The sequence below is a fragment of the Truncatella angustata genome (genome assembly GCF_020726525.1).
Source record: "Truncatella angustata strain MPI-SDFR-AT-0073 chromosome Unknown BKA67scaffold_2, whole genome shotgun sequence".
NCBI classification, from domain to species: Eukaryota; Fungi; Ascomycota; class Sordariomycetes; order Amphisphaeriales; family Sporocadaceae; genus Truncatella; species Truncatella angustata.
Genome location: NW_025763382.1, coordinates 2,501,557 through 2,514,189, shown reverse-complemented (window position 1 = coordinate 2,514,189; position 12,633 = coordinate 2,501,557). Strand labels below are relative to the sequence as shown.

General features: G+C 51.2%; 3 protein-coding genes across 3 annotated transcripts; 1 reads left to right on the top strand and 2 right to left on the bottom strand.

Annotated features, from left to right (window-relative positions):
- Positions 1-752: 752 nt before the first annotated feature.
- Positions 753-2,597, bottom strand: BKA67DRAFT_590696 (WD40-repeat-containing domain protein; the record flags this gene model as incomplete). The annotated part of the gene is made up of 2 exons (XM_046104615.1): positions 753-874; positions 938-2,597. The coding sequence occupies 2 exons, from the start codon at positions 2,595-2,597 to the stop codon at positions 753-755; spliced, it is 1,782 nt and encodes a 593-aa protein (XP_045961178.1).
- Positions 2,598-3,727: 1,130 nt separating this feature from the next.
- BKA67DRAFT_512411 (kelch repeat protein) lies at positions 3,728-6,007 on the top strand (the record flags this gene model as incomplete). The annotated part of the gene is made up of 1 exon (XM_046097470.1): positions 3,728-6,007. The coding sequence occupies one exon, from the start codon at positions 3,728-3,730 to the stop codon at positions 6,005-6,007; it is 2,280 nt and encodes a 759-aa protein (XP_045961177.1).
- A 3,107-nt stretch (positions 6,008-9,114) lies between these two features.
- BKA67DRAFT_655242 (uncharacterized protein) lies at positions 9,115-11,453 on the bottom strand (the record flags this gene model as incomplete). The annotated part of the gene is made up of 4 exons (XM_046106723.1): positions 9,115-9,300; positions 9,352-9,532; positions 9,630-10,661; positions 10,786-11,453. The coding sequence occupies 4 exons, from the start codon at positions 11,451-11,453 to the stop codon at positions 9,115-9,117; spliced, it is 2,067 nt and encodes a 688-aa protein (XP_045961176.1).
- Between the last annotated feature and the right edge of the window lie 1,180 nt (positions 11,454-12,633).

The following is a 12,633-nucleotide window of genomic DNA, read 5'->3' as shown; positions in this document are numbered from 1 at the left end:
TGTTGTAGACTGCTAAGTTGGCTTGGTCATCCTGGTTCTGAAGTAGCCCTTTCGCCGAAGTGGGTCAGTAGTCACATGACATAGCCGCCTCAATCCGGAGTAGAAAGGGCAGAGATGGCGCAAACTAATCAAAATCGTCACCTTGGGACCTCGACGGGCGTTGAGGCGATAATCACAACAGACAAGCAAGCAAGCAAGCGATTGGAATGTTTTGCCGAGATGAGATGTCAAGATGTATCTCATTTTCTTTTCGCTGAACAGTCAACATTCGGAGGTGTTACAATCATGTCCTACTTCTAAACCAGCAGAGCTGATGTGGTCAGCCGTCTCGGAAGTCTGCATTGTACCAACGTCATGATCCAATTCAGACACAGACATATGTTGAGGGAAAGCACAGATTTAACCCAGCAGATCATCAGTATTGATTATCCAAGGGCGCCGCAAACGGCTTTTTAGCTTTTTCGCGCAACCAAAAACAACATCAAAACATTTCTTTCCCTTAATTGTACATTTTATTATTAATCCGACAGACTTGGCCGGCAAGTGGCCTTCCAGAAAGTGCGTATGCACGTTATCGTATCTCATGACCAAATCAAATCCGGATTGAAGCCTTCCTGGCGAATGGGTATCGAAAGAGCGCCAAGAACACCTCGCTAAATGACCTCGAACCGCTGTACCGAGACATGCCAAAAAGGAATCTTTGATACCTACCGTTTATTGACAATGATTCAGACGTTTGTAGTTGAGGCCATTTAGCGGATAGTCATTTGCTTGGTCATCTGGGCCTTGCTGGTGGAACCACTTGTGCCAACACCGGCAGAGGCACCGGCCTTCTTCTCAAACACCTTCCAGAACTTCAAGCTCTCGTCGGCAGCTGATAATAGAACGTTAGCTCATATATTCTCATCACTCATGCCGGGGTTCGGCGAGTACTCACCAGCAGTTGCAAGCATTTGGCCGTCGGGGCTGAGGCAGCTGTGGAGGACACGGCTCTCGTGGGCAGGGATCTCGACGTTGCGAACGAGTGTAGGGTAGCTCCAGATGCTGAGGGAGTTGTCAGGGAAGCCGCTCGAGCTGACGATCTCTTTGTAAGTCGTGCTCCAGCGCAAGCTGGTGACCTGAGAACCGGTGTCAATGCTGTTGACCCTGGCGCCAGAGGTGGTGTTCCAGAAGTGGATGTGGCGGTCGTAGGAACCACCACCAGTTGCGAGGAGGTTGGCGTTCCAGGGGCACCAGGCAAGAGCCTTGACGGCGGCCTTGTGGTTAGTCTTGGTGAACTTGGGGACAGCCAAGGAACGGGCGTCCCAGATAGAGACCAAGTTGTCGTTGCCGCCAGTGGCGAGCTGCGCACCATCGGCGCGCCACTCAAGACCACAGACCTCGGAGGTGTGAGAGACGAGCTCGGCAATCTTGTGCTCGGCAATGCGAACATCGTGGTTGAAGACTAGACCGCTTCGGGCGCCAGTGGAAAGGAGGTGCTTGTTCCAGCCCATGACACCAACACGGGTATCGTGGCCGAACATGCTGCGGATCTTCTGGCCCTCGGCAACATCCCAGATCTGGACCTCACCAGTTCCGAGACCGACGCTGACGTAGGCGCCATCGCCGGACCACTTGACGCTGCTGACATAGGTGTCGGCGCTGGTCTCCAACAGGCAGCTGACGCTACCCTCATCAGCAGACCAGACGTAGACATTACGCTCAAGGCCGATAGCGACCTGGTTACCTGAGCTCCAGTCAAGCAGGTTCAAGTAGTAATCATCAATGAGACCAGGGGCGTCCAGCACACGCTCAGGGGCCGTAGCAACTCGGCGACGGAACTGAGCTGAGCTGGTGGCGTTCTTGAGCGGGCGGTTGTACTGTTGGCGCAGATCGATGGGCTTGGAGGACTCCGGAGGAGCCGGCTTAAACTGGAGGATACGAGTGCTCAAGTTCACGCCGCAAGCGCTAGCTAGCGAGTCTTGGTAAGCGACGCTGTTTGGCGACGGCTTTGAGTATGTGGCGGCATCGTCATCGTTGATGTTGAGGCCCTCAAGGGCGGCAATGGCATCATCTGCTGCCGAGGAAAGGACTGCGGAGCTCTCTGTGTTGCTGTTCTTGGAACGTTGCTTTTCTTGAACGTCAAGCTTGCCGGAGCCGACGTTGGCGATGGCGGAACTGTTGCTGCGGTTTGGGATAAAACGATCCGCAGCGTATGTGAGGGTGGTCTTCTCAGACTTCTTCCTCGGCTGCACCTTTCTGGAGCTGGCAGGTTCCTTGGTGTTGCCGGTGCCAACCAGGGCGAAGTCCGAGACACCGAGCTCGAGAACCTTGCGGGGAGTGGAGACACCATGGGCGATATTAGACTTGGGCGAGTCTCGATGAGATCTTGTAGAAGCCTTGGCCAAGCGGGAAGATAGGTTGCCCCCGTACACGGACTTGCTGGATATGCTTGTCTTTCTCTCAGTGGGTGTGAAGGGGGACGAGTCCAGGTTCACTGTGGATGTGGCTTGGCGTTGGCGAGGAGAAGGAGTCAGGGGCATACGACCGCCAGCGGTTCGAGAGGAGAAGAGCCCGGTGTGGGACTTGAAAGGGGTAGATACTGCAACTGAGGCCATGTTGTCTAGTATATGACAGTATCCTGTGCGATTGATGAGGTATGGAAGCTGGCTTCGAAAGACGGAACGAGCTCCAAGAGACTCAATTTAATGGTTCCTGGAAATATTGTTGTGTAGTTAGTATTGTTTGTCGTCGTGCTCGATGAAATCGAAGATTGGCTGGGAGTCGGAGGCGATCGAACGGCTGGACTTCCGGAACGTGGAAGGTGACAGCAACAAGATCTAGTGGACTTTCAAGATGGCTTGCGCGAGGCGTTGATGCTCTGAGATAGAGCGTAGGAAGAGGCAGAGAGGGTTTTGCGGGAGCATAGAGTGTGGTTCATTGAGAGAGAAGGAGAAGTGAGATGCTGAATCGCAGCTTCATCCAGCGCACTTTATTGTTGACTTTCTATGGGGCTCGCCTTGTGCGTCTCACAGGGCAACCAGTTGTCCAGGCGCCGCTGCCTCTGAACCGCCACTTTTGGGGGGCTTAGGGGCCTTTTTCCAAGGCTCGGGCTCCAGGCTTGCCAGGCTCAGCAGCTGGTCTGTGCATTGTCCAAGCTGAAATCAGAAAATTGGTACGGACGCCCAATCGAGTACTGTAGGCTGTGTAGTTAATCAAATTCAGCAAGTTGGCAAGCACAAGAGCCATGCGTGGCGACTTGCCGGCAGTGGAGCCCCCCCCCCCCCCTCCCTCCCCGCGCCGTTCAGTGCCCAATTTGCTTCTCTCCACTGCGTGCATGTATCCGTGCTCGGAAAAGTACAGTAACACGATAAGGTGCGATACTACGATACAACATAATACAACACAGCACAATGCGATATAATGCAATACCGCATACCGCCGGCGCTCACCACTAACCCGTCGTGACTAGTGCCATGCCGTTTCGTGCCGCGTCGTTGTACGTCTGACTTCAACAACTTTCGCATGTCGCAAACTATTCACTGAGCGACAATTACGTACGTCGACTCTGACCTCTGACGCCGATTCTTTGTCCACGAATCAGCATACCCTGGTGCCATCTGACCACAGCCTCGACACGAAATGCGACCTAATGTTGTGTTGGTGCCGCCTGAATAGATAAGGCGCACAACCTCCAAAGCGCACTCCAGCAACCATCATGGCCCAACCCTCGACTCCGATCGCAAACATGAACGCAAACACAAACACAAATGCAGTCCCGAGCGGCTTCCCGTCGTTGTTCGGCGGCCCATCTGCCTCGCCCACCTCATCCACCACCCTGCTTCCGCAAGCCCCAGTTCCACCTCCGGCTGTCTCATTCACACCTCTCGGCTCCAGTGCGCCCACTCCATTGTCCGCTGCGTCGTCGAACAACACTTTCGTCATGCACAACTCGCCCATGAAAAACAGAACCATGGTCGATGGCAACTATCGCCCCAAAGTAACACGAACCCTAGGGCAGCGCCCAGCCTGCTTGGTCAACGCTTCCGTCACCTACTCCAGCAACAATTCCATCTACGCCTTTGGCGGGTTTGACCAGTATACCGATGAAGTCTACAATCATGTCTTGAGGTTGGATCTTGCAAGTCATCAATGGAGCTTGGTGGACAACTACGGAGACATCCCAGGCGTTCGAATGGGACACACTGCTACCCTTTACCAGGGGGACAAGCTCTTGGTCTTTGGCGGCGAGAATGAGCATCGCACATATCTGTCCGATCTGATAGTATTCGATCTCAAAACCGCCCATTGGACGCAGCCTCAGGTCACAGGCCCGGTCCCCAAGGGGCGTGCCCGCCATGCTGCTGTGCTTCACGAGGACAAGCTATTCATCGTTGGCGGCATAACAGGTCATGACAACTACGTACTGGACGATATCTGCTACCTCGACCTCAAGACTTTTACATGGTCTAAATCATGGCGCTTCGTTGGGAGGTTTGACCATTCAGCCTATATTTGGAACAACAGGGTCTGGGTGTTCGGCGGTTTGAGCGAGGACATGGATAAAATCGGTGATTTGTGGTGGCTAGATTTGAAGGGCAGCCCAGTTTTTGAGACACCTCCTCCGATTGGTACGTCGGACCGTCATCCGGCCATGGGTAGCACACGCGGATCTCCGCGTCAGCCCTACTTAATGAGCGGAACCGGTGTTATTGGCGCCTCGGGCTACGCAGCCAACTCTCGGACCGCCCAAGTGAGCACACCCTCTTTCCAGCTGAAATCATACGCACCTATGGCACCAGGCTCTATTTCAGCCTTGAAATTTGTTTCAGGGCCGAATATGCCGTCTCAGCAGTTTGGCCAACACTACCATCTCTATTCCTCCGGGACGCTACTTGACTTCGTCACACCGGTAGTAGCGGCGACTTCAAAGGACTGTTCATTGTCTGCACTAGATCTTGGTAGTCTGCGGTGGCAAAAACTTGCCGAGGGTCGCGAGATCTTCCGGCCTGGTTATCGGTGGCATTACTGTACTATGAACGAGGATGGCACGAAAGCGTGGCTGCTTGGTTCTCCTCAGGAAACCCCAGGCGATATGGGGCCACACGGCTTCGAGGAGTATCTGAGCGACATCATGGAGATTGACTTGCGCCGCTATGGGTTCTTGGGGAATAATGCCCCGGAAGCGCGAGCTGAGTTGTCAAGGCCATCTTCCCATAGGGTGCCAGAACAGCCGTCCAAAGGACTCGGTCAAGACCTTGCCAAGTTGTTCAATCAACCTCCTGAATCAGGCAGTGGCACGGATTTTGTCATCACTGCCTTGGCTGGCGAGTATGAGGATGATGATATGATGAGCTCCAGCCATACCCGTTCGGGCGAGTCGGAGCAGAATTGGCTTGCTCCTGATGCACCAACCTCTCCTCCTATACATGTCCACAAACTAATTCTACAGGCTCGATGGCCGCATTTTGCGAGACTATACAACGCTCAGATGGCTGAATTCCACACAAAAAAGATGCACATTCCTGAGCCGTACAGTGTCGTCAAGGCTTTCCTTTACTACCTCTATACTGACAGTATACACGTGGACGATGGCGTGACGGATCTATCAGACGTGGCCGGGCTACTCGTCATGTCGAACATTTATAACATCCCGCACCTACGCCTACTTTGTGTGAACAGACTATCAAAGGAACTTGATGTTGTCCACGCCTGCATTATCTGGTATTGTGCTGGTCTCGCTAATGAAGAGTGGCTGAGGAAACGAGCTGCAGCCTATTGCCTAACCAACTGGGGTCGCATTGTACGAACCGAAGGTTTCCTGAAGTTGCCACGCACAGCGCTGGTGGAGCTGTCCCAGGAGATTGACACCGAAGGTCGCGTGATTGGTGGTGAAGAACTTGAATACGTTGATGGGGTTCATGGACCTTGGGACGGTGCTATGTCACGCAAGGACAGCGTTAGTAGTGACCGCACACAAGCTTTACCCTCTGACATGGATGACTCGGAGGGTATGGACCTTGCATGATGAGCACAAAACCAGACACGCCGTCTTCGGCTACAAGGTTACAAGAAAGCTTGATCAAATGAGGTATATATGGAAGCTGTAAAATACACAAAGCATATGGGCTACGGTATGCCAGTTGGCATTTGGTACTTGTGCATGGTCATAGACGAGGTTGGGTTTACATACTTTCTGTTTTGCTTAGAGCATCTTGCAAGGAGTTGAGGGGAAATTGGCATAGAGCGAGATCACAGTGCTATAACACCCCAGGGTATCACTGATGGAAGATTATACATATTTATGTGGCTTAACACAATGCATTTTTGGCCGCCTAATCCTTTTCTTCTCGAGCTTAACTGTTTGTCCACATTTTAAAGTAGTTAGGTATAGCTGGTGCACGTAGTCGGAATGTCTCGGGTCATCTGGGGTCATATTAATCGCCATGAGCTAGCCTTTGATGCATATAATCAAAGAATGAAACGGCGTAGTGAGCTAAGACAATATGGAATTCTTGCAGATGGGTGAACCGCCATGGATTAGGACCATACAGCATTATTCCTTGTGGTAATGACTACTTATCCCATTGATTCAGGACGCCACGAAGATTATTATGTCTATTCACTTGCTTATGCTGTAGTCAAAACCAATCACATAGTTGCGATCAGACGAACTTTGCATTCGCATGGTTGGCTGGTTGGTTTGGGTGGGGGGGTGGATTGCAAATCCATACGGCGCGGCCCTGACAAGAAGAGGAGGAGGAGGAGGAACAACAACAACAACAACAACACAAGAGAAGCAAAAGCAGGCTTGCAACATTGGAGCTCCAATAGACATCTACAACATGCCCGTTCAGCACCGTCCGAGAAGGGCTAGATTAATCGAACCGATGTAATATGGAGTTTGTTCGACGCAAGTTCTACAACCTGGTACTACAAAGTACTTGGTATGTCATTATAAAATAGCGTCTCACCAGAGCCATGCTTGACAATGCGTGAGGGTGACTAGGGGGGATTTGAGGTGTGGTGAGATAAGTTATTTCAAGCATAAGGTATCTCACACCTCACGCTTAGAACTGCCATATTTCTCTCTCCGGCAGCTCCGCCGTTTGTCCAGAATCGGAGACGACTAGTCCAGCGATCGTGGATTTTGGTAGTAATCAACGCGCGAGACCATTACGTAGGGCGGACGACTGGGAAATGCTCCGTATTTTAGAGTTCCGGGATGAGTGGGGTACATATTTTTTTCGGAGGAGGAGGAGGGGGGGGGGGGGGGGGGGGGAGGTCAGAGTCGAGCAAAAACTAGACAGGAAGGAGTGCGATATTCCGGAACTGCGGAAACCTTGCGCGCCTTTGAGAGAAGACATTAACCTAGTAGGGGGAGGTGGGGAGGTGGTCGTTATGGATTCGAGATATTTCTGTCAATGGGTTGGATCGATGATTAGATGGAGATAAAGTATAGCTGGTGTAACATGAGCTGAGAGACGATCGGCACCGTTTGAACCGAACCATGTTTTGTTTTGGGTCGGCATGTGAGTGGAGTGGTGAGAGATGCGATGTATCTAATCAGCTACCGTGGTACAGTACCACAGTAGAATCAAGGAAGCAGCGTGCTGGACAAGAGCTTAAGAAACAGTCTGATTGAGGTAGCTTTATTGGTTGTCAGGGTGCTAGGCTCAGCCGGCGGGAAACTCGGGTTATTCTCAGCAATAAATCTGGCATGCCGATTGGAAGTCGAGGGCCAAAGCTGGCAAGATACATGCGAGAATGACTTCAAGAGCTCGGAAGCATGGGTTCTGGATCCTGGATCCTGGGTCCTGGTCCGATATGAGGATTGATGTTGCTAAGGCACGTGGAATATGCATACTATATTGGTGTCGAGTCAGTAAATTGAAATAGTGGCAGGAAATGATGTCAGCGGACACTTCTTATCTGTGACGACATTGATGACAGGACGGAATATTGCATGATGTGCAGTAGCTACCAAAGAATGGTTGGTAGATCATGGCATCTCGAGGTTGAAATGGCGGATATCGCGAAAAGCGTGCGGTAGTCGGGGAATGGCTGACTGAAAACTTGGCATGAACGAAGATCATTTGTACAAGCTGACAACAGACATGGTTCACGGCAAGCTGGAACGCTCATCAAAGGTCATGATATGCAACGGAGTTGTGAAGTTTGTTACTGTCCGGCGAAGCACATACACGTCATCCCATTCGTGAATCATGCTAAGCGCCATTGTAGGTGTTGTTACTACAATCAATTCGCTGAAACTGTTCTGTGCTGCAGTCTACCTATAAACTAACGCGCATGCTTGGGTAGCATATATTTATGGAATGGGGTACTTTTGATGCCTCCTGTGAACGCCCACGAGAATAAAACATACTAGACATTCCAGACGTCCGATGTGCGGAACAGCTTCGAATCTTCCCGTGAGTGACTCTAACGTCGTAATTGATAAGTGCTTCAACGTAGTCAAAAATATAAGGATGAGTAGAGCTGTTTAAAACAATATATCAAAGCAAAGGGAAAAGGAAACAATCATCATAGCAGAAATAAACCGATCGTGACTTCAACATCTATAGACTGACAACAACACTGACGCCCTCGCAGCTCATGCCAGCGGACATAAAACGCTGCCTACGGTGCCTGCAGTCCGTGTATCCCTCCTCGTCGTCATGTCTCGAAATGTCTCGAGGTCATCAATCTCTCTGTGTAATACAGCAGCAGTCTGGCTGCTTAGGTATTGCACAAAAAGACCGAGAAAACTCAGGTATGCCAGAGGCGCCAAGATGCGCTAGGCGCCAAGATGCAGGTGTAAATACTGTAGAAAGTCTATCGGGGTATAATGAGGCGCCAGTTTGTCGAAATGATCGAGAAAAACGCCGGCCAATGCAAAAATGACAACTTTTTCCGAGCCGTAAAGAAACCAATTGACCGCGGTGCTTTCATGAAAGCGGTCAAGAATCCAGTCTATATGCAGTGTTGCGATGGTGTCTATGCATAGCAGTCGTGAAGGCGTTCGTCCGGGTCACTACTCCGGTATTGGGGTGTTGCAGGTAGGACTAGGTCCGAAAGGCACAGTGCATATCCAAGAGTGTTCGATATCCACAAGTGACAACCGAATCCAGAACTCTACATCTGCATTTCTTCGCCAATACCGGGAAGCCCATGCGTCATGCCTAACGGGTTGCCCATGGACAAATTGGATAAGCTTGACATGTTGAGATTTGCCTGACCATTAGCAGCATTGGCAGCCCATCCAGCCCTCATAGCAGCGATGTTGGCAGCGGCCTCACAAGCAGGAGAGTGTTGCTTATGCTGTACAATATGTGAGAAGGATGTTCAAGAGACAGTATTTGATTGACTTACGTATTTGAGACCATTGAGGTTCTTGTAGCGCTTGTTGCAGTACTCGCACTTATGGGGCTTCTCTTTTTCCATGCCCATCTCGCCAGGGAATGGTTGGGATGTCTCAGGGTTTACAATTGAAAAAGTACCGTCTCCATTCTCATGCAGTTGCTGGGTTTGATGTCCATGCTGTTTGTGGTATCTGCATTATCGATTAGCGATAAGATCAAGACAACCTCAAGAGTGCATTCCAAGCGAAAGTTTGTAGACAAGGAAAGAGAATGAGAAAGAGAACTTACTTCAAACCGTTCTGGTTCTTGTACGCCTTTTCGCACCCAATGACCGGGCACTTGAAAGGTTTGTCTTCTTCAGGAGGAATGACGAGGTTAGCAGTATTACCAGCCAAAGCACGCTGAAGGATGGCTATTTGTTGTGGGTCGGAGAACTGATCACCAAACTGGGCCTGATCCAAGCCATATTGAGCCATCTGCTGCTGCAGGCGTTGCTGCGCCATGGCATTATTTGGGCTGTACAAGCTCTTCGCCGGATCAGCGATGAAACTATTCAGGTTGCCCAGCGCAGAGAAGTCAAGGTTCATGTTGTTGGCCAGGCCTGACAAATCGTCCATGCCATTGAGATCTGTGGCCATCTGTCCGTTTTGAGACTGCGTCGTGGTCAAAGTCGGTGTGTTGACCGAGCTGACGGTCGGGTTATTTTGGAATCCGAAGCCTGTAGCGCCTGGCGTGGAGGGCTGCGACGTGCGAAGTCCTTGCTGGCTTATTCCCGTTCCGTTCAGGTTGAGAGATAGTTGAGGGCGTTGCTGTTGGCCGAACATGGATCGAGTCTGTTGGCTGGCGTCGTCCAGCTCCATGGGACCAACAGCATCATCCATCTCCATATCGCCTACAGCATCCAACTCGTCGTTGATATCCAATAGACCAGACGACTTCTGCATCGAGTTACCCAGACCAGATTGCTGTCTGCCCATCTGCATGCCTCCAAACCCGAAATTACCGTTGCTGGTGCCGCCCACAGGTCGGTTCTGCTGGCCAAACTGATTTTGGGTCTGGAAACCTGTCGAGTCCCGTCGGCCGCCTCCGTTCGAAATGGACGGTCTGCTGACTGAAAGTCGGTGGTTCATTGGTACGCCAGCTCTTGGTCCAGCGCCAGCGTGCTGTGTCTCGTAGTGGCGCAACAGGTCGTGCATGTCCTTAAGTTTCTGATCGCAACAGAAGAAGTTGCTCAGGAACTGCGCCTCCATCTTGGGAACGTATGAATTCGAGTGTGGCGACTGCGCGCCAATAAAGGGCGACGTGCCTGCCATGGCAAGGCTACAAACAAGATGTCAGCAAGAGCCTGGGGATGATTATACAATGTCTGGTGGCCATGTCTCAAACAGTTGATTGATCGCGCCGTTATAATGCAAGACAACTCCAAGACGCCTGTCTGACTTACTCATCTCTAATGTAGCTTCCAACGGAAATCCCACCCCAACTCATACCATTGATAAGACTGCCAGCTAGGGACTCTCTGCGACCGCGGCCATGATCACGGTTGGGATTCATGGATATGGGCTTGGGGCCGGCGCTGACAAAGGAGTCCTGGCGGCTGCGGCCAAAGGCCGGCTCGAGATTGGGTCCGGTCGTCATGTCTGTGTCTGCGTCTATGTCTATGCCTGTGTCTGTGGTGACGATACAATTATTGTTGTTCTTGTTATTGCTGCTGTAGTTGTTGTTGTTGTTGTTGTTGTTGTTGGCGGCTGTGGGGGCGGGGTTTGCGACGTCGACTTCCTTGACTCTGCCGTCAGATGTCAGGTAGCGTTGAGTTGGCGATGCACTGGCCGAGGTCCGAAGTGTGGGCGCGGCAATATCGACGGGCTTGGATGGTGCAGCTGTGCGGTGGCCAAAACAGTTGCTGGGCCTGGCAGTAGAAAATACTGTTGTGTCGTCTGGCGTTGCAGGTTGTGGTGAGGGAGAAGGCGAATCGACGGAATGTGTGGAAGAAGGTGTAGGAGCGACAGCGGAACAAGAGTCGCTGGCAGTGAATGTGAATGTATCGGGGGTTGTGCGGCCAGAAGGGCGCTCAGTATTATGGGACCCTGTCTTCTGCCTTAACCAATTCATGGCAACTTTGAACTTGGGGCCGCCAGCGATGGTACTTGGTAAGTAATAGGTGGGGTTTGGCTTGGTTTAGGCGCGGACTTGACTTCCTCAAGGAACGTCCTATTACAGAATGTTTCCTCCCAATGATGAATAAGCCCAGGACAAACTACTTAGAGCTCCGAGAAATATCTCAGAAAAGGACAATCTCAACCTAATGCTTGTATGTGCAATGGCTACTGTATGTAGTGTGGTGTATTGTAGTGCAGTGTAGTGTATGGAGTGTATGTGGTGTAGTAGTATTATGCTCAAATTCCAACCTCGGGGGACGGGGTCTGGTGGAATTAGTAGAAATTGAGACGGCATGCGATGAGATCCAAGACGTCGTGTTGCATGGGTCATAATCGTAGGGTTGCCTTGGCTGGTTTATTGCCGCTCCTTTAGTAGGCTCCGTATTTTGGACGTTAGTTAGCCTTTGCGAACCGGTTGGGTACAAGCAGTGACAGAGCAGTGGAGCAGGCCTTTGCACAGCTCACTTCCAAGTCCCAGACCAAGAGTAAGAGTAAGAGCAAGATCAAGATCAAGATCAAGAATAAGAACAAGAACAAGATCAAGATCAAGAACAACCCTGAACATCCAACACCGTCCACTAGTCCGGTCCTAGTTAATGACTGTTGCCGAGGGATACGTAGTGGCTAACTCCTGAACCGTATCTATGTTGACTGACGAAAAGGACCTCCCGCTGTTTCGGTCGAGCGCTCTGGTCGTTTCTTGGATCTCCAAGGCGAGAGTTCACTGATGTCGGCCAGGCTGTTGCTTCTGCAGACTAAAGCTGGCGGCTCTCGCTAGTTAATGTGGCCGCAGATGCCACATGGGGTATGAACTCTCTTTTTTCGAGAAGATTATGTATGACTCAGGAGAGCATAATCGCGTGTGAAGCCTCTGCTGATCGTGACGAAATCCTCCAGACGTGCAGTGTTCGCTCAGGAACCTCGTTGAAAAACGTCCACCGCATATGTAACCAGGGGTGGTCCTCAAGATGCTTGGATGATGCTGGCGGCCAACCTCAAACTAATCGAACCGCAGCAGTGCACTGCAACAATGAATATGTCGTGAAAGTGGCTGCTTGTGCTTTGTGGAGAAGCCACGCGTTACAGAAGACTTGAGATGAAGCTGCCAAAGACTTTGGAATTTCGACAAAAAG